This window comes from Erythranthe guttata, chromosome 3 (genome assembly GCF_056151865.1).
Source record: "Erythranthe guttata isolate IM_541 chromosome 3, IM_541, whole genome shotgun sequence".
Lineage (NCBI taxonomy): Eukaryota > Viridiplantae > Streptophyta > Magnoliopsida > Lamiales > Phrymaceae > Erythranthe > Erythranthe guttata.
This window is the reverse complement of record NC_142535.1, coordinates 12,492,501-12,515,486: the sequence shown is the minus strand read 5'-3', so window position 1 is coordinate 12,515,486 and position 22,986 is coordinate 12,492,501. Positions and strand designations below refer to the sequence as shown.

Sequence of the window (22,986 nt, the reverse complement as noted above, 5' to 3'; positions counted from 1 at the left end):
ATAATCCCATTTATTTATCACACTTTAGGTTAATGAGATTCAAGAAGCAACTCATTTAAATTAACAACACTAATAATTGTACCCGTGTGATGCACGGGACAACAAATTGCATGTTTTGATGTTGTAAGTATATACACAAACATTTGATGTATTGGTATGATGAAATTTTTTATTACAATCATTCATTAATAATTAATCAGTGGAACATAGTAAACTAAGTCTACTTACTACACAAAACAAAAAATAAAAAATAAGCAAATTTTATCGACAACATATCATCGGAAAAGGCTATCTCTGCATCTTGCATCGTAACTAAGCCCTTCTCATAACCTTCCATATATTTGTGTCAAGATCAACTTCATGCTTGCTTAGAACTGAAACGATTGACACATAGTAAAATAAGACGTGGAAAATGTGACTACACTAAGAAGATAAGAGTTTCACGGAAGCACATAAAACCAATGATTGCAGGAACAAAAATGCCATGATTGCAAGTCCAACGATAGAAACTATTATGAAACACAAAAAAGTTTTGAAGTCAGTACTGCATCCCTTACACCAATTGACTATCATCACAATGTATTGCATTGAGTATTCATACAACTGCATACATGATATACATAGTAATACACTTAGATACTTAATAACCACAATCAAGAGATTATAGTTCTTACCAATCTTATGATTTGAAATACTAAAGCACATACATTATGTTCACCTCAGATAAAACCAAGATAGCAAGTTTTATATCTAATTGCAAGGAAACTGAAAATTTACAACAATAAAGTTAAAAACTACTATACCTTGCTTGATGATAACAGTGGATTTTCATGAAACTGATTTCCTATTATTTGCCACTGTAAATAGAAAGCAATACATTATTCATATGTTTTTTTATATTAATTATTGAAGAAACTCCTGTCAGTTTACGAAACTTCCGGAAATTGCATCATAGCCACAACAGGGGTCAAACTGTAATTATTGAAAAAACTCTTCCATGCTGTTAGAACTTTCGTAAATAAAATGTACGGAGGGAGTGAAAAACAGGTGAAAGGGAGAATCCTTACCGTATCTTCTAGTTTCACTTTGCAAAATAGCTAAATATGAATGGGTTGAGACGTTGAGAGGTCGGATATAAATATGAAGAGAAAAAATAAACGTGTTCAGGTGGGAGAGAGAAGTTGAAAGTGTTGGAAGTTTTTGGGAATCCGAAAAATCGGTACAAAAAAGATTGAGATGGAAAATAAATAAAAAATTACAAAAAAATATGCTGGAGATAAAATAATATTAAAAATGTGATAAAATTCAAAAACAAATAAAAATTAAAAAAAAATATGCTGGAGATAAAATAATACAAAACATATGCTGGAAATAAGATAAAAAAATTACAAAAAAACAAAAAAAGAGATTTTAATATTTAGAAGATTTAATTAGTTGTGCATTAGAGATTTTAGGGCTGAAAATTAGGAGCGAAAGTTAAAAAAACGAAAAAGAGATTTTAATAATTAGAAGATTTAATTAATTACAAATATGTCATTATGGTTTTTCTAGGGTTGTCCAGCGTTTCAATAGATACACATATGACAATAATAACTATAATAACTAATTTTTTTTATACACAATAAATAATAATTGTGTTACAATGTACATTTTATGGTTGGGTGTGGGTGCTCTAAAGTCTTACTAGGGGTTGTCTAGGGTTCGAGAGGGTTGTACTTCTCGAACCATAATCCACCAATAAAAATGCGCCAATACATGGGTGAAGTGGAAAATTACATAATAACCCTTCATTTAAATTAAAAACTTAATTATAAATTATATGAATTTTAATTCAAAATCAATATTTTGACCCCATATATCGAGGAAACCATCATCATCTATCCTCTCTGCACATCCTCTCACCATCATCATATTTTTTTTTTACCTCTTTTAAAATATACTATGCAAATGGGTTTTTTACATGTTCATGAAAATTTTGGCACGTTCCTTGTTCTGGTGAAGCTTGATACTTTTTTTTTTTTTTTTTTTTCAAGTACATATGCTGGTTATAATTAAAGAAAATATCATGCCTTAATTTTTAATAGATACAATTCATTTACCTGACTTGTAAATAAACAAGAGAACTATGCCTAGTTTGACAGATCACTTTCTCTTCGCCTGACAACAAAACAAATGCCTTTTGTCTCTTTTGATAAACTATGTTGTAATTTTACCTGACATTAGTGTTCTTATATGTTTGAAGTATCTATATGATGTTCTTTTGTATTTTATAATTACTATTATTCTTATAATTGTATATCAATGTCAGCAACCAAACTATTTTAATAAATTCTATTATTGACAAAAAAGAATGCTAGTTAATGGTTTTTGTGAGCTTTCAAAGCATTTTTTTTGTATATGATTGGTATTGTCACGGATGACTTTTTTTTTTTTTTATGGCATTATACAAAGTTCGAACCTCAACATAATCAAGATTTACGAGGTCTCAAAAAGAGGTACACATTTTAGTAGCTTATTTTAGTTATAACTTGTATTTTTATTTGCTTCAACATGCCAGACTTGCAAGATCGAAAACATTGCAAACCACAAATATACAGAAAATAGAATTTTGTAGGAACCGTAATATTCACCCTTCTCTTTCTACAAATTAGACAGCAACATACCAAGACAAGGAAAATATCATTTCGAAATAACTCTTTTCGAAGAATCACTCAAGTAATATAAATATGAATTAATCAAGAGCTTCAACTACAAGAGAGTTCAATAGCCCAATGAAATACTAAAAAATGTTAAATCTCTAGTTCCATGAATAATGTCCTCCAAACACACACACAAAAGTTTTCCCAAGTAAATATGAGCAAAATAATCACCAGCTCGTCACCTTGCACAGCGCATCTTATTCCCGCTAGACAAACTCAATCGCAATGTGCCTGCTTTGTAGAGAGAAATCGTGCACAACACATCTTATCTCGGTCAAACAAACTTTTTGTGCCTGTTTGTAGAGAGAGAAAAGGCAATTCGTCATCGGACAAAAATATATTGACGCAACTATACAAAATATAAGGTGGTTCACACATAAAGTTACATAATCAATGTTAGAGAGAACAATTTATCTACATAGTGTTATCCATTGCAGTTTTTTGATACACTATTAACACCTCTTGCAAGAAAAATCTGCAAATTCAAAATCCATAATTATAAATTATATAATAAATAAAAGTACGAAGAAATGATACTTGAACAACTACATTGATTTAAAATTAAATAATCATGAGGTAGCCATCACCTAGCATCACATCAGATTTCCTCCACAAGCAACACAATGCTCTGGTCCCTATTCTCTCTCAAACTCTTTACCCCTCTACAATTATCTAACATGAAATTTTTCTTAATATATAGTACTTCATAAATCATAAAAAAAACATATATGAATTTCTCCATTCTAACATATTATTATCTTACAATACTACTCAAAAAAAAAAAAAAAAAAACAAATTGAGTTTATCAAAATATGAGCAAAATTCTTCGGATAATTCGATAAAAAATTCAATTGGTCCATCTGGGCTCAAAACTCAATTTTTTATTTTTCAGTTTCCATTTTTACTTGGTTAATCTTTGATTTTTAATAACAATTGATAAATTATTTTGCTCCTCCATCTGAAATTCAGTTATAGAACTCTATGCATTAGTTCTTCTATCTTTCTAAGTCCTTAATTGAGTCTGAATATCAGAAGAAATGCAGAAAATCTGGCATCTCTAACATCGACAATCAAAATTCTCAAGTCGAGCAACAAGAAACAAAAAATTGTAAAAGAAACAAAAAAGCGATCGTTCAAATTCCCCAACTCTATAGCCGAGCAAAAACAACTAAAAAGTGAAGGAAATAAGGAAATTACTAGAGCAATTCTCCCAACACAAACTTAATCGACTACGATGAAGCATAGTCGGTTAAGAATCTGCTACTAAAAGTAACAGATCACAACTACAAAAAAATGCAAAATCAACTATATTTTACAAAAATAAAAAATATGTAAAAATAATTGATTGATACAAATCGGAACAAAACACAAAAAATCAAAAAAAAAAATTAAAATCGATTAGCCTTAATCGACTATGAACATAGTCGACTGAGGATCCAACGTACACGGATTTTTCTGCCCCTCCGTCATCCGCCCAATCTATCAAAAAAATCCTAAATATGCTCTCCATCGTCATGACATTGTCACCAGACCACACCATCAGAGCTTAATAATAAATCTAATTTTTTTTTATTCCATTGAAAAAACAAGGAGCATAGAAACACGATATGCAATCGTTTCATACCCCATGGGAGGAAGTCCACCAGGCCACCTAACCATATGTATAGGCAATGAGCTATTTGGTTGACCTAAAAAAGCCCAAAAATTAGTAACCAAATGCAACGGAAAATTAATTTTCCGTGAAGAGAATGGTGATGAGAATAATATACTTACAAGATTTCTCACAGGTGGCTCTTCTTTGTTTGCCTCCCCTGGCTGAAATAAAAATGTATAAAATACCACCCCATCTACGAAGTAAAATAATGGATTCTAAAGATTTTGAAAAATTCAGCAAGAAGAGAAGAAGAGAAGAGAGGAAAAAATAAGAGAAGAGAGAAGAGAGGAAAAAATCGTTGGCGCAGTGTCGTGTGAGAAAGAAGAGAAGAGAAGAAAAAATAAGGGAGAGAAGAAACTTATTAGGAGGGTTGTTTTAAAGGGGAAGGAGTTTTCTCTAATTATTTTTTGGAGGAGGTGTTTTCTTAACTACATTTCCTAGATTGGGGGTTCTTGCTAATTATCCCTAAAATGATTAACGAAACACACTGCAATTGATGAAATACAGGACGAGACATTTATAGACATTTAATAGAACGATAACATAATTTGTAAATTATATAGTTAAGAAAATTTATTACTTAGCATTGGATCTATAATTAATATTTATGAAATAAAATATTATAAAATTACGATTAACATTAGATTTACATTTTTGGTGCATATATGGTGAAATGCCATGGGAGACCAAACCAAATCACATTTCCTATAAGTGGTGAAATAGTGAAATATTATTATTTTAATATTTGGTCTAAATTTTGGTGAAACCTATTGGAGACCAAAAATACCATTTTTCCACAAAAAATGGTGGAGTAAAATGGTGTGCTATCGGTGGGAGATGAACCCATTTTTTCACCACTATAAATGGGATTTGGTCAAAAAATGATAAAACCGGTCGGAGATGCTCTTAAGACACATATTTTTTTTTTGACCATTATAAGACACATATCAAATCTGTAAGAAAGTTCAAATTGGATTGGTTTATTGTCATTAGCAAGTTTATTACTGTTTCTCAAGGGATAACATAATCTCCCGTTTATCTAATCAAATTTACGGTTGCTGCTTTATGTTTTGGCACGAGATCCTTGTACCCGCTCTGTTTTTTCACCCGAGTAACGAGTACTTAACTAACTATCAAGAAGTGAATATTTTGATTAGGACTTGGGAGTTAGGACTCAACTGTTTTTGATCTCTAGCTACATTGCTGGATGAGGTAAACTAAAAATGGCTTTCTTTAAATAATTTTTTTCGAGATAATAAGCATAAATTTTAAAAATTGCTTTCCGAATGTTTGATCGCGTGTAAAACATATTAATTGTAGAGATAATTGTTTGATCGCGTCTAAATTATATATGCTACTTTCTTCTTAAGATGAAATATTCAACATTTGCTTCGTAAATATTAAACTCAAATCTTTTTTTTTTTCTGATCGATTGTTCGATTTTTAATTGTTCGTGAAAAAAATATCTTGTTTTCCAGCCATTAGGTGTAATGACATGAAATATGGACCCAATGTGCACAGGCTGTTTGGAGGTAATATCTCTGTTTTCATGTTTCAATTTATAAGTTATTTTTTACCACTAAAGCTATATCTTAGAGCAACTCCAATGCTAGATATCAAAATTGAGTTATCAAATACTCATTTGATATTTCAGAATTATTTTAATATTATTTTAAAATTCATCTAGACCAACCATGGTTATCAAATTAATTATCAATTGAAAGTTTATTGGTGGTTTTATTTGTAATTGCCACATGTCAACTTCTGATTGGATGGTTAGGAGGTTACATTTTTGATAACTCAATTTCCAGCAAGTATTTTTACAACCCAAAATGTGAATTATCAAAATGGAAACCTCATTTGATAACTCCATTGGAGTTAAAGATTTTTATTTTTAAGTATGTAAATGGGGGTTAAATGTTTGAATACTCAATTTGGTAACCCCATTGGAGTTGCTCTTATACATACATACATACATACATACATATATACATGTATATATATAGTAGTTGTGTGATGTACGTACTAACTACTAATTAGAGAGTACAAATTAAATGTGCTTGTACTTAGACACGGCCATGGGCTGGTTCGAGCCGGTTCACGGTTCATTTTTTCCGGAACCGGAACGGGCCCGTACTACACACGGTTCGGCGGGCCGAGTCGGCCCGCTGGTTCACTCCGGTTCCTGGCCTATCCGAGCCGGTTCCGGGTCGGCCCGAAAATTTAGATTTATATATATATATTTTTTTAAAAAAATACTTAATGAATAAATAAATTAAAATAATTACTTTTAAATAGGAAAAAAACAAAAGAATAAATAAAATGACTTTAACTTAATTTTATAGGGTCCATTGGATATACACCCCTCATATGAAAAATATATAGGGATAGGTCCACCCCTAAAATTCTTCCTTTGAGATAACCCCTGGAGAGGTAAAAGTATTATTGTGCCCTTAAGTTCAATTTCCGCCCAACTGCACTCAGTATTTTCGCCCCTGCATTCAGCATAATACCCAACTGCATTTAGCATTTTTGGGCTGCATTTATCATTTTTATAGATTTTTTTAAATAAAAAAATATAAATGTTTATTTTATTATTATTTTTTTATACATACCCATTTTTTTATTTTTTTTATATTTTAATTTTTTTTTTAATTTTTAATTTTTTTAATTTTTTTAATTTTTTTTAAATTTTTTTTTAATTTTTTTTTTTAAATTTTGTTTTAATTTTTTTGATAAATTTATTGTACTGAAATTGACTATACATGACTATAGTATACTACACCTAACTATAGTATACCACAGTCACATATAGTCATATGCAATTATGTAATGTCTTTTTACCCCAAAAATAATCTACACCAACAACAAAATTCACAATTTTAATCTTGATATTATAAATCAACTAACCCAAAAGAAAAAAAAAATTAAAAAACACAATCACATGCATAGAATCTTCAAAACATTAACACGCATTACTATACATTGAAAAACACATAACATACGTATAACTATATGTTACTACAAGTGACTATAGTTATCTACAATTATCTATAGTTATATAAGTGGCATAAGTCTGGAGTATTGTAGCATGAATGCAACTTCACATGGCACTTCTGTGCATCTTATTCTTTGCATCTCATAATGTTATACAAAGCAAAACCTGTAACAAAAAAATACAAGTTAAAGAAAACGAAGAACAAAATGGAACAAGCGAATTACACTACATGAAAAAATACAACAAAAAATAAATAAAAATGAAAGACATTTTTTTGATAAATTTATTTGGTGAATTATAGTCACAAGTAGTTATGTGCATTGTTACTGCATATGACTAGATATGACTACATGTAGTCAACTATAGTCACATGTAGTTATGTTCATCTTGTTACTATATGTAACTATATATGACTACACGTACATGACCACATGTGACTATATATGTATATAAATAAAATTTATCTACACCACCAAAAACTTTAGAATTGAATCTATATAAGATGATGAATATAGCAATGTGGTTGAAAAAATATATATTTACTTACTGTAGTGAAATTCTATCACATAAAATCATTTGATTTGTTGTATGTTCTTGAAACTGAATTAATGAGATGACAAATAATATCAGATAATAAAAAGTGAGAATCAATTTTAATTATAAAAAAAACCGAATTTTACATATAATAACAATTTATATTGCAATATCGATTGAAAATCCACACCAGATGCATATGTTACTTTATGTTACTACATATAAATATGATCATGCATAGTAAAGTTCAATAGTATAATCATTTCTATATTATTGAATGTTGCCCAAACTTATTGCCATACACTCGGTAAACATTTCTATACACTCTGTTATGGTTAAAATTTATCTAAACATCAAACAGAAAAGTTACCACAATGAACACAAAAATCATTTCTCAATAATCTTCACCAATTAGAAACCACAGATGCGAAATCAATTTTGAATTTATATGCTGCAATTGATTGCCAGAGAGAAACAAATTCTGAGTGAGATGAAAATGGAAAAAGTGAACCTTGTGGTGACTCGAGCGTCGATCTCTCGACGAATCGTACGGAGACGATTTCCTGCGATTGTCTTCTCCACCGTGACGAGGCATCGCTTCATCCTGATTTCTACTTCTATTTTATGTTCTCTCTCTCTCTTCCTTGATTCCTTATGCTCTGTCGCGTTTGTAGTTAACGTCATTAAAACTGCGGAGATTGCGCATGCGACAGCGAAGCAGCGGTGGAAGGCGAGAGAGAGAAGAAAACGAGAGTTTTGAGAGAGAGAAGAGAAAACGGCGGTGGAAGGAGGGAGAGAGAGAAGAGAGCGTGAGTCGAGAGATTGAGGGTTAGGGTTTTAAATTATTACTAAAAGGGCAAAACAAGTACTTCAATTTGTTCAAGGGTGTCTATCAAATTAAGATTAAAATTTGGGTTTTTGTCTAGGGAAGAAAAATCTATAGGACATATCACTATATATTTTCAAAACTAGGGGGTTATCCCTCATTTTCCCTAAAAAAAATGGGTGTGAGGGTATTTATAGAATAAAATGGGGGGGAGGGAATTAAAAAAATAGCAAATAACGGCCGATTCAGGTTTTTTAAGCTTTTTTAAATTCGCGTGAACCGCCGGCCCAGCCCGGCGGTTCACGGTTCACCTACTCATAGAACCGAGCCCGTCCCGGGGACGACGGACCGGTTCACCGGTCAACGGTTCGTGACGGTTCCGAGCCAAAAACCGGCCCATGGCCATGTCTACTTGTACTGCAGGAAAATAGTAGAAGTTCGATGACGATTGGTATTGCAGATGAAGATGTTGGACGGTTATCGGGCTCGGCAGATGGAGTATTGAGAAAATCCGTGAGTTGCGTATTTAGGTGTGTATATATGTATGTATGTATATATTATTATTATTATTATTATTATTATTATTATTATTATTATTATTATTATTATTATTATTATTATTATTATTATTATTATTATTATTATTATTATTATTATTATTATTATTATTATTATTATTATTATTATTATTATTATTATTATTATTATTATTACTATTATTATTATTATTATTACTATTATTACTATTATTATTATTATTATTATTATTATTATTATTATTATTATTATTATTATTATTATTATTATTATTATTATTATTATTATTATTATTATTATTATTATTATTATTATTATTATTATTATTATTATTATTATTATTATTATTATTATTATTATTATTATTATTATTATTATTATTATTATTATTATTATTATTATTATTATTATTATTATTATTATTATTATTATTATTATTATTATTATTATTATTATTATTATTATTATTATTATTATTATTATTATTATTATTATTATTATTATTATTATTATTATTATTATTATTATTATTATTATTATTATTATTATTATTATTATTATTATTATTATTATTATTATTATTATTATTATTATTATTATTATTATTATTATTATTATTATTATTATTAATATTATTATTATTATTATTATTATTATTATTATTATTATTATTATTATTATTATTATTATTATTATTATTATTATTATTATTTTTATTATTATTATTATATTATTATTCGGGCTTCTCTAATTACCATGCAGCTTAATGGAGCTAAGATAAAGATATCGCGTAAAGTTACTATAGTTGATGCCGAGTAGTATTCCCCGTTAGGGGTGGTAAACGAGTCGAGCCGGCTTGTAAAAAGCTCGAACTCGGACTCCAGGTTTTCGAGCTCGAGCTCGAGCCGATTTTTAGTTGTTCATGAGCTCGCGAGCCGACTCGCGAGCCTTATTTATTATTATTATTATTATTATTATTATTCTTTTTTATATGTTATTTTTATTTAAATAATGTGTAATAATATAAAATATTATAGAGATAAATACAAATAGTAAAAACATATATAATTACAATTTTGTTTTTATTTTGTATTTTTTATAAATAAATTTTAATAATAAAATAATAATTAAAAAAAATATTTATAAAAAAAAAAGCTTGGTCTCGAGCTCAAGCTCGACAAAATTGACACGAGCTCGAGCTCGAGCTCGACAAAATAGACTCGAGCTCGAGCCAGCCAAAAGAGGCGAGCTCGGCTCGTTCACACCCCTAGTCCCCGTACTTGTTACAACCATTCGATCGGCATTTGGTAACTCTTGAAAATTCGTCCACATCTGTTTTTTTTTTTCTTGTTACGACTTACGGTGAAATTGTTATATGCCAGATTTGAGTTTCGCTGAATGTATAGTAGGTTTCATTGTATATAATTAGGCACGAAAAACGTAGGCTCTGTTTGGTAAGCTTTTGGGCTTACATTTCCATTATATTTTGGGGAAAGATGTTTTGGGAGAAGAATTTGAAAATTAAATAAAGTTTGTTTGTGTTTTGGGAGGAGACAATTTTTACTGTAGCAAGTCAAATCATGTCTGAAAGGTGTTGGGAAAAGGTATTTTGGAAGAAGAATTTAAAAGATAAAGTGATTTGATTTTGTATTTTAGTGAAGACAATTTTCAGTGTAGCGGTCAAATCATCTTTGTTAGAGAGAGAAATATTTGAATTTGTTTTGGGGAAAGTTTTTGAAAATAGTATAGAAAAATAATTTTCATTTTGGGGAAAGTGTGAAAAGAATTTGAAAATGCTAACAAACATAACCGTAGAGTTCGATATAGGATCGGTCGATTATTGCAAGTGTTTTCGACGACTAAATGTTTGCGTGAAAAAAAATCATTGATATATAGAATAGCAATCTATTTTACACACGTTTGAAATGATTCTCATGATCTCATCATACAAAACAGGAAATAACTAATATTTATTATTTCATATAATATGTGGAAAATGATACATGTAAAAGTTACATGGGGTGAATTATATAATTTTATTGCAAGTATATATATATGTGCAAACAAAATTCAAAAGTTTCAAGTCCATATATATATATATATATATATATATATATATATATATATATATATATATATATATATATATATATATATATATATATATACTAGTGTAGAGCACCGCGCAATGCGCGGTGCCGGGTGCCTCGGGTGAATACAAGAACTTATCGTATTATGTATTTTCGACATACTTTCATAAATCGATTTTTAGGCTGCATTTTTTTTTCTATCTATAGGGGTGATTCTGCAATTTTCAAAATTGTGTCGGACAGGAGGTGGATTTGTTGTCTTAAATATCAACAAAGCGATCAAATTTTACGATTTACGATTTTATGAAAACTGTAAAGGTATTATATTATTTATGATAAACTTGTGATAATAAATGTGGCGAATATTTTTGATATTGAAAGAGAGATCCACTTTAGGGTCAAATTTGTAATTAGGGTGGAGCGGGGTGATTCTTCAATCTTCCCAACTGTTTCAGCCAGGGATGTGGATTTTCGGAAATTACAACTTGATTTCCACTTGGGGGGATTTCCGGTTTAAAGACTTTAAAATGGTATATAATATAGGGACCAAAATAGTAATTATAACACGTTTATTATGAATAATATAATAAATTATTGTTTTCTTAAATCGTAAATCGTAAAATTTGATCGTTTTGTCGATATTTAAGATTTATTTTAACATTTGAATCGACTTAGGTATGAATAATTGAATCGTAAGATTTGAATCGTAAATCAAAAGATTTTAAACTCGGTATTGCGAATTTTCGTAAATGAGTCACACGCTATTATAGTCGAGGAGTCGAAGCATTTTGCGTTGGTGGCAGATATTTCGGATATTGCAAGAGAGATCCACTTTGGTGTTAAATTTGCAATTTGGGTGGAACGGCTTGGAAGATAGAGTAAGTATAGTGGTGATTTTGCAATTTTTAAAACTGTTTCAGTTAGGGAAGTTGATTTTCAGAAATTACAAATTGACCCCCACTTGGGGTGCATTTCTTGTTTAAAGACCAAAAAAAAATATATGTAATATAGGGACCAAAAATAAGAAAATTTGATCGATTAGTTTATATTTAAGATTTATTTTAACATTTGAAGCGACATAGATATGAATGAATTGAATCCTACGACTTGAATCGTAAACCATAAGATTTTATGCTCGGTATTGTGAATTTTCGTAAATGAGTCACATACGATTATAGCTGAGAGGATTAGAAGCAAACTGCGTTGGTAGCGGATATTTCGGATATTGCAAGAGAGATCCACTTTGGGGTTAAATCTGCAATTTGGGCGGAGCGGCTGAAAATATGGAGTAAGTATATGGGTGATTCTGCAATTTTCAAAACTGTTTCGGCCAGGGAGGTGGATTTCAAGAAATTACAAATTGACCCCAACTTGGGGTGGATTTCTTGTTTAAGGACCAAATTAAAAAAAATGTATGTAATATATAGGGACCAAAAATCGTAAAATTTGATCGATTAGTAGATATTTAAGATTCATTTTAACATTTGAATCGGCATAGATAAGAATGAATTGAATCGTAAATCATAAGATTGTATGCTAGTTATTGCGAATTTTCGTAAATGTGGCGGATATTTTGGATATTGAAAGAGAGATCCACTCTTTGGGGTCAAATTTGCAATTTGGGTGGAGCAGCTAGGGAGATGGAGTAAGTATAGGGTTGATTGTGCAATCTTCACAACTGTTTCAGCGAGGGAGGTGGATTTTCGGAAATTACAAATTGACCTCCACTTGGGTGCATTTCCGGTTGAAAGACCGATATTAAAAATGGTATAAAATATATGGACCAAATATGTAATTATAACATGTTTATTATAAATAATATAATAAATTAAAGTTTTCTTCAATTGTAAATTGTACAATTTGATCGTTTTGTCGATATTTAGGATTTATTTTAATATTTGAATCTACTTAGGTATGAATAAATTGAATCGTAAGATTTGAATCGTAAATCATAAGATTCTAAACTCGGTAATGCGAATTTTCGTAAATGAGTCACACGCGATTATAGCTGAGGAGGACTTGAAACATACTGCGTTGGTGGCGGATATTTAAGATATTGCAAGAGAGATCCACTTTGGGGTTAAATATGCAATTTGTGTGGAGAGGCTGGGAAGATGGAGTAAGTATAGGGGTGATTCTGTAATTTTAAAAAAATGTTTCGGCCAGGGAGGTGGGTTTCCAAAAATTACAAATTGACCCCCACTTGGGGTGCATTTCTGGTTTAAGGACCAAAATTAAAAAGAGGTATAATAATATAGGGACCAAAAATCGTAAAATTTGATCGATTTGTTGATATTAAAGATTTATTTTAACATTTGAATCAACATAGATATGAATGAATTGAATCGTCAGATTTGAATCGTAAATCATACGATTTTATGCTCGGTATTGCGAATTTTCATAAATGTGGCGGATATTTTGGATATTGAAAGAGAGATCCACTTTGGGGTCAAATTTGCAATTTGGGTGGAGCGGTTAGGAAGATTGAGTAAGTATAGGGGTGATTATGCAATTCTCAGAACTGCTTCAGCTAGGGAGGTGGTTTTCGGAAATTACCAATTAACCTCCACTTGGGGGCATTTTCGATTTTAGGACCAAAACTAAAAATGGGATATAATATAGGGACCAAAATAGTAATTATAACACATTAATTATAAATAATATAATAAATTATTGTTTTCTTAAATCGAAAATCGTAAAATTTGATCGTTTTGTCGATATTTAAGATTTATTTTAACATTTCAATCGACTTAAGTATGAATAATTGAATCGTAAGATTTGAATCGTAAATCATAAGATTTTAAACTCGGTATTACAATTTTTCGTAAATGAGTCACCCGCGATTATAGTTGAGGAGTCGAAGCATACTGCGTTGGTGGCAGATATTTCGGATATTGCAAGAGAGATCCACTTTGGTGTTAAATTTGCTATTTGGGTGAAACGACTGGGAAAATGGAATAAGTATAGCGGTGATTCTGCAATTTCCAAAACTGTTTCAGTCAAGGAAGTGGATTTCCATAAATTACAAATTGACCCCCACCTGGGGTGCATTTCTTGTTTAAGGACAAAAAAAAAAATAAAAAAATGTATGTAATATAGGGACCAAAAATCGTAAAATTTGATCAATTTGTTGATAGTTAAGATTTATTTGAACATTTGAATCGACATAGATATGAATAAATTAAATCTTAAGATTTGAATCGTAAATCATAAGATTGTATGCTCGTTATTGTGAATTTTAGTAGATGTGACGGATATTTTGGATAGTGAAAGAGAGATCCACTCTTTGGAGTCAAATATGCAATTTGGGTGTAGCGGTTAGGAAGATGGAGTAAGTATAGGGTTGATTATGCAATCTTCACAACTATTTGAGCCAGGGAGGTCGATTTTCGGAAATTACAAATTAACCTCCACTTGGGGGGCATTTCCGGTTTAAGGACCAAAATTATAAATGGTATATAATATAGGGATCAAATATGTAATTATCGCAAGTTTATTATAAATAATATAATAAATTAAAATTTTCTTAAATTGTAATTCGTAAAATCTGATCGTTTTGTTGATATTTAAAATTTATTTTAACTTTTGAATCGACTTAAGTATGAACAGACTGAATCGTAAGATTTGAATCGAAAATCATAAGATTTTAAACTCGGTATTGCGAATTTTTGTAAATGAGTCACACGCGATTATAACTGAGAAGGAGTCGAAGCATACTGCTTTGGTGGCGGATATTGTAAGAGAGATCCAATTTTGGGTCAAATTTGCAATTTGGGTAGTGCGGCTGGGAAGATGGATTAAGTATATAAGTGATTCCGCAATTTTCAAAATTGTTTCAGCCAGGGAGGTGGACTTCCAAAAATTACAAATTGACCCCCACTTGGGGTTCATTTTTGGTGTAAGGATCAAAATTAAAAAAATGTATAATAATATAGGGACCAAAAATTGTAAAATTTGATCAATTTGTTGATAGTTAAGATTTATTTGAACATTTGAATCGACATAGATATGAATGAATTGAATCGTAAGATTTGAATCGTAAATCATAAGATTGTATGCTCGTTATTGCGAATTTTAGTAGATGTGATGGATATTTTGGATAGTGAAAGGGAGATCCACTCTTTGAAGTCAAATATGCAATTTGGATGTAGCGGTTAGGAAGATGGAGTAAGTATAGGGTTGATTCTGCAATCTAACTATTTCAGCCAGGGAGGTGAATTTTCGGAAATTACAAATTAACCTCCACTTGGGGGACATTTCCGGTTTAAGGACCAAAATTATAAATGGTATATAATATAGGGATCAAAAATGTAATCATCACAAGTTTATTAAAATTAATATAATAAATTAAAGTTTTCTTATATCTTAAATCGTAAGATTTGAATTCTAAATCATAAGATTTTAAACACGGTATTGCGAATTTGCATAAATGAGTCACACGCGATTATAGATGAGGAGTAGAAGCATACTGCGTTGGTGGCAGATATTTCGGATATTGCAAGGGAGATCCACTTTGGGGATAAATTTGCAATTGGGCTGGAGCGGCTGAGAAGATGAAGTAAGTATAGAGGTGTTACAGTCAGGGAGGTGGATTTATGTTAAAAAAAATGATAAAAAAATATCAAATTTCTCAGCGACTTATAGCCCAAGTGATATAGAGATGGGTCTAAGAGAAGTTGGGAAAATGGATTTTCGGAATTAACCAATACATATTGTTAAAATTGCAAGTATAAATTTATTCATGTAACAGACATTTTATGTAAGAAAAAATAGAACATAAACTATAACCCCCAAAATCTAAGCATATATTAATCATCCGAACGCAAATGGACAAAGACAACAACATTCAAAGACCAAAGAATACGTCTAAAAAAAACTAAATCTGAAATGGGGTTCGTTATTTTAATTAAATCCGTAGAAAAAGAATACGATATGTTGATAAAAATATGATCGTTACCCCAGCTTACGAATAATAGTTCCAAGCGTAAGCAGACTACGATTAATATGACAGCCTTCTTTTAACCTTGTGCCAGCTAATAACGAATAAGATGCTCGTCCACTTCCAGCCAAAGCGACAAAATTGTGTCGATATTTCCGATTAAAAAAACATTAAATAATGATATACCATTATTTTTTTGTTATTAGACAAATTCCATACCATAGCAGCTGTAAGAGTGCTCGCAATGTCCCTTCATAAAAAGTCACGAGAACAGCTCTCAATAGTCTGCGACAAACCACATTGTTCATTAACAAAAGCTATCGAATAAATAAACAATAAATTAAATAAAATCACATTATACCAATCTAATAATTTGGTGGGATCTCGAGCTCATTTCATTAAGCGACGTGTCTCCAATTTGTCTTTGAGCTGCACGGATTAACGAAAATGATGCTTTTGTACTCCTAAGCCTTGTTTGGCAATCGTGATTAGGCATGATAGACAATATAATCAAGCTTTATCGAATGTTCCCAAACGAGGCGCTACGAAATCTAACAGTCGTTTTGATTAGGAGCAATTGTTCCAAATTATCAACAATCGAAACAACGGAGTGAATATATTAAATACGAATTAAATATATAAGTTTTCTTACTTCTTAACCTCACATATACAAAGGAGATGAATGACATGACTCCAGTCCCCTAATATCTCCTCTGTCAGCCTCTCGACAATGGTTTCTCTCTGGCGAAATAAGTAAGATAAGCGCAATCGAAAAATAACAAAATTAGGAAAACAAATTTACAATTGAGCAGAATCGCTTGTCAATGAAAAAGAATTCACCTTTGTATCATCGAGAGGTCTTAGTGGAGTGTTGTCTACACTGAGTAGATCTCTCACCGATTAGTTGTAGATCTCCATAGCAGAGAATTTGAACACGAAATCTCTTTCTTAGTGCTGAAAAATCCCTCGATTATTATAAAAAAATAAGCATAATCTGCAAAAAAAATACGAATAATGACGTACAGTTTCATCTTACCTTCTGTGAGTATCCATATATGTCAGGTAGTGCGTATTCAGTTATTCCAATGATTGTGTACGTCTTTCCGCTGCCCGCCTGTCCATACGCAAAAACACGTGCTAAAAAAAATATTCATCTTTGGTTCGAATAAATAATATCTATTTATATGACATGAATCCAAAAAAAATAGAAACTTTTGCTTTAGCAGTGGCCATTGAAGGAAGACGAGAACCAAGGGCTGAAGCAGACCGATAAACCATACTAAGTATTCTGGTGCGTTCTATTTGATTCCTCAGATCATTCAACCAAGCAGATGCTGTCACCTGCACAGGGTATATATAATTCATTAGACGAACAACACATTCCCAATCAAGCAATATAATGCGAAGGGACAAAAAATGATCAATAACCACTGAAACGAGCAATAATTTACAGGACTCTCATAAAAATTACCTCGGCACGCAAGTCATCTACTGAAGCAGCTGAAAATGTGGGCACCAAATCAGCTCCGTTTATTACAGAAGTAAGAAAGTGATTTCTTGATTCAGCCAGTTCCCATGTCATACAAGCAGCTGCGTAAGATCATAAACGAACAAGTGGTAGAATGTCGTCAGAAATAAATCATGCCACTTCTAGTGAAAAGTAAAACGATGGAAGAATTGAAAGAATAAAAGTGAACCTGGAGCAAATGCAAAGCAGGTAGCACTCGACAATTCTTTCCGATCCCGCAAAATGTATGTTAAAAGAGCAGCAGTTCCGCCCCCAAGAGAATGCCCTACAATCTTCTGTAGACAGCATTAAAAAAAAGCAAATCATATGCTCGATGATTATAATAAACGTGTTTTGTCTGACAACACACCACTTGAAGATGGAAAATCGTATCAAGTAAAACGGAACGAAAAAAAAATGTAGAAACCTTAAGTTTATAATCGGGATAACTTTCGAGTGCAGTAAGAAGACAAGGAGTGGCAAGCTTTGCAATCCATCTAGCAGCCGCCACCATTCCACAGTGTGCGTACCCTAAAACCAAGTTGCTCACTCCCCCCTCACACACCACCGTGTGATGATAACAAAATCTATCGAATAAATAAACACTAAATTAAATAAAATCACAATATACCAATCTAATAATTTGGTGGGATCTCGAGCTCATTTCATTAAGCGACGTTTCTCCAATTTGTATTTGAGCTGCACGGGTTAACGAAAATGATGCTTTTGAACTCCTAAGCCTTGTTTGGCAATCGTGATTAGGCATGGTAGACAATATAAGATTGCTTTTATCGCAACCTGAGATCTCGATAATGCCTAAAGGGCATCAATTTTCACCTCATGCAGAATCTTTTAGATATATCACCCAACTCTCTTGAAGAATGTTGTGCCGTTTGCTTCCAAGTTCTGCAAACAGGGCCCAATCTCTGTAATGGTTAGAAGAGGATTCCAAAAACGCAAAATAAACAATTTTTTATTGAAATTAAATAAATATGAGGAAGCAAACATTCAAGTAATAATTGTGGAGGAGGTGCAACCGGAAATTGAAGAGGAAGTCGACGCTAAAAGAATTATATATCTCATTACATAAAACCGAAACATAGAAGACTATCGCGGAAAAATATATTGCGGTGAATAAAATAGGATGCAATTGTAACCTGGTACAGCATCAAAGAAATTCCAGCATTAAAGTTGTAACTGGAGAGTGGATAGGACACACTTGTTAACGAATATCATACTGCATGAGGATAAACAATATGCGAGGCCCGATTGTATAGTGTAAGTATTTTCTTACTTAGCCCCGTTTTTTTCTCTATCTTTATCCAAACTCCCGTTCTCCACACCAATATCTTCCTTATTACTACTGTGAGTCTTCATTTTCGAAAGATGTGAGAAATAAGCAGCGTAAGAATCAACAATTTCAATTGACAAAAACAAATATAATTCAAAAAAATAATAGTCCCGAGACCTGATCGAGTAGTCCGTATAGCTGATCGATTATTTAAGCATCTTTAAACCCTTGGTAAATATTCACTAACATCACCAATTAGATTTTTCTCTTCGATATAGGAGCAAGCAAATCCAGATAAGCACCTTTCGATAATTTCTGCAAGGAAAAAAATATTACGTTATCGATAGCAGATAGTAGTTGTAAATTATAATAATAGCTGGTACGAAGTCGGAGTTAGTATATACGAAAACCAAAATTAGTCTCGTCAACCATCAATCAAAAAGTTTCCGTAAAATTCCATAAAAAAGTGACCACAAAAAACGCAAAAGGATAAATTTATGCATCCATAACTATTTCGAATGCAAGCTGTCAATATTCAACGGGGGTTTCACATAAAACCTTTTGTCGAACCGATCATTTGGGGCAAAATTTAGGCCACCACCGCATAATGAGCTTTTTATTTTAACCTCGATTTCTTCAAGAATGGCATATACTTAAATATCAGCAATAAATTACTTTTGGTTCAACATGAACCCTCCAAGTAAATTCCTCAAAAAATTAGGAATTCATATCATTCAAATTTCACAATGCCGTTTGGGAAAAATACCAACACAAAAATAGAACCCATCAATTGAACATTTAAAAATGTACAAGCAGACAAACCGAAGAACTCTACGAAGATACCTACCTATCTTATCTCTTCTCCAGGAATCAGCGATATTATACGTTTAACCAACTGCAATCGATTAATTAGAATACATCTATGCAATTACCCTTTTAGGTATTAATTGATTTATGGATTATATTAAGTAATTAATTAGTTAATTTTGGTGCGACATTGAATGGCTACGGAGGAATCACGTTCCTTTGTTTGTTATTTCCAGATTTCGACTCGCTGTCATCGCAATACGTATCGTATTATACATACATGCATGTGAAGCAATGATCTAATCCAACTACTATATATATCAGCAAATATGCATATGATTTTCATTTTTCTGCTTCACTCAAAAATGGCATTGTGCACCACATTCTAGTGCAATACAATGTACCTTACATGCATGGGTCATTTTCTATTCATGCCTACTATTCCTCAATACTTCAATATCATGCAATATATATATATGGTAAATTACAACCACCCATGAAGTATGGTCAAATTACGAAAAAAACACCTCATGTTTGGATAATTACATCTACCCCTTAACTATGAATGTTCTTACATCTCCATCCTTATGGTGTCAAATTCAACATAATTATCTAAATTTCGTGGAATGTTTTCTAGTTTGTACTCGTTTTCTGCAAAACTACAATTTCCGATGCTCCACAATCTGATATATGCAAGCCTAAAAACACATCTTATGATCATCTAGCTTCAAATGTGGAGCTCGAACACTAGGCCAAAACTGCACTCTTGCGACGATTTTATTTGCGACGATTCATGTTTCGTCGCAGTATTGCGACGTTATTGTACCCAAAACGTCGCAATTAGTTCAAGACCCAATTTAACTACAAACATATGCGACGATTTTCCGCCATCGTCGCAATTTAACGACGAAAATTCAAAATCGTCGCAACGGGTAGTAACAAAAAAATTATATATATCAGTTGTGACGATAATAATCAAAACGACGCAATAAATAATATTTCAACATTTATAAAATTAAATAATTGCGACCAAACCAGAAATACGTCGCAAGTTTCTCCGTAAAATTAATTTTTGACATGATTGCGACGAAACCAGATAATCGTCGCAGAGAGAAGATTAAAATTTTATTTTACTAAGCATAACTTTGCGACGATTTCAACATTAACGTCGCATATCTTGCCAATTTAGGAATCATTGCATCGAAAATGAATACGTCGCATATTAATATCAAAATTTTAGATACATAAAAAATACGATTGCGACGAAACATAGAATCGTCGCACGAAATAGATTAAAATTTTAATTTTGTAATTATATGTTTGCGACGATTCATACAGTAACGTCGTATAAGTTTTAAATTGACGAAGTCGTATGTCGAAAATTAAAACGTCGCATTTGATAATCAAAATTTTATATAAATTTAAAACACAATTGCGACGAATATAAACTAAAGGTTGCAATTAAATTTGGAAAAATACAATTTCGCGCTTTTTTTTGTGGGAAAAAATCAAATTTCTGAAAAAATTCCGCCTTTTTGTGCGACGAATGGGAAAACGTCGCAATAATTTATTGTTTTTTTAATTAAATGCGACGATGTTTAGGTTAACGTGGCAAGTTGTTTTAATTTTCAACCCTAAATTGCCGATTCTCCTCCAAATTGTTTTTTTGTGTCTTTGTCCTGTCTTTCCGTCTCAATTTGCCCCCTTGATTCCTTGATTGCTGCACAAATCCGGTGGCATCTCTTCGTCTCCCCTCCGGCGTCCTTTACCCATTCTCCCGTCGAGCTTCAACGGCCCCTATCACGCAGCCGATTTTGGCAGCGTAACACTCTGCCTCCCTCTCCGTCGTCGAGCTTCAGCCGCAGCACACACCGCCGTCGAGTTTCATAAGCCCTTGTCCCGCAGTCCACTCCGGCGGCGTGACACTCTGCCGCCCACTCCACCGTCGAGCTCCAGCCGCAGCCCACTGAGGCGGCGTCACACTCCGCCGCCCACTCCGTCGTCGAACTTCAGCAGCCCCTACCACGCAGCCCACTCCAGCGGTGTCGCTTCGTCGTCAAACTCCGATGCCCACTCCGCTGTCGAGATTCAACAACCCCTATTCCGCCGCCCACATATATCTCCCCGCAATACGTGAGTGCTTTTCTCCATTCTTTTCCAGTAAATATCTCCATTATGTGAGTTGGGTTTGTTGTTGGTTGATTTTTTATTTGATTAAAGATGATTGTATCAGTGTATGGTTGTGAATGTCCAAGTCTAATATTCTAAAAAAAACAATATTTTGAACTATCTAGGAGGCATAATCTCTTATAACTTGGCCTGTGTCTTTAATTTTCATTGATTTCGGTCTCAAACAGTACATGGATTTTGACCTTCCTATTAGTTATCTAAGAAATTGCATCAATGTTTTTGCCGAATTATTAGCTTAATATAGAAGTTTGTAAATATGTAGTTGATTATTTTTTATCAATGATCAGTGGTGATATGTGGGCAAAATTATATGAGCAATTTCATTATATGTCTAATCTTGGGATAAAGGGAAGGTAAATCGTACTTTTAATATTAAAGGATGATATTCGTATATGTAGAAGTCTATTAATGTGCTCTATGTTCACAGTCCAAATTTAGTAAACGTAAGGATTCACGAAAGGCATTTGCAACAAACCATCATTGGGGTCGAACTAGTATCAATAGTTGGTCCCATAAGCATGTAAGTGATTGTAACTATGAGTTTGATTTCTTTAATATTTAAAATGTCTAATTACTTTATAATTTATTATTATAGTTTCAAACATCTAGTAAAACTCCTACGGTGGTTGATAAATATAAGAAAGCCTATATGGGCATTGATTCATTACAAGCAATGGGGTCATCCACTAGGGAAGAGATGATTGGAAGAACCGTTTACTAATACAGCCACTCTCAACTCGCTATTTCTGTAAGAACAATATTTTTAGTACTTCAATATTAGTATCTCAATTATTCATGTGTTGCTCTTCTTGTTGAATGTTATGTTGGGATTTATTTCAAAATTTATGTATCTATGGCGTAGTTCCGATTTATTACTCGATTGTACATTGATATGTTGATATACAAGCACAGTT

At 31.9% G+C, this 22,986-nt stretch overlaps 1 protein-coding gene and 2 long non-coding RNA genes across 3 annotated transcripts in view; 1 reads left to right on the top strand and 2 right to left on the bottom strand.

Moving 5' to 3' along the window:
- Positions 1-3,808: 3,808 nt before the first annotated feature.
- Positions 3,809-4,668, bottom strand: LOC148771825 (uncharacterized). Its single transcript, XR_016030536.1, has 2 exons — positions 4,473-4,668; positions 3,809-4,387 (listed from the first exon to the last, which is right to left on the bottom strand). It is a non-coding gene; the product is annotated as an uncharacterized LOC148771825 (long non-coding RNA).
- An 11,289-nt stretch (positions 4,669-15,957) lies between these two features.
- LOC105971366 (uncharacterized) lies at positions 15,958-20,024 on the bottom strand. Its single transcript, XM_088815530.1, has 14 exons — positions 19,923-20,024; positions 19,253-19,390; positions 19,079-19,155; positions 18,942-18,981; positions 18,212-18,690; positions 17,975-18,077; positions 17,749-17,867; positions 17,490-17,618; positions 17,314-17,391; positions 17,118-17,231; positions 16,938-17,018; positions 16,639-16,706; positions 16,497-16,562; positions 15,958-16,397 (listed from the first exon to the last, which is right to left on the bottom strand). The coding sequence occupies exons 5-10, from the start codon at positions 18,296-18,298 to the stop codon at positions 17,226-17,228; spliced, it is 522 nt and encodes a 173-aa protein (XP_088671656.1). The 5' UTR covers positions 18,299-18,690; positions 18,942-18,981; positions 19,079-19,155; positions 19,253-19,390; positions 19,923-20,024; the 3' UTR covers positions 15,958-16,397; positions 16,497-16,562; positions 16,639-16,706; positions 16,938-17,018; positions 17,118-17,225.
- Positions 20,025-22,480: 2,456 nt separating this feature from the next.
- Positions 22,481-22,986, top strand: part of LOC148771824 (uncharacterized) — a 993-nt gene continuing 487 nt past the window's right edge. The window contains exons 1-2 of the long non-coding RNA XR_016030535.1: positions 22,481-22,592; positions 22,668-22,820. This is a non-coding gene — a long non-coding RNA (uncharacterized LOC148771824). The remainder of the gene's footprint in view (positions 22,593-22,667; positions 22,821-22,986) is intronic.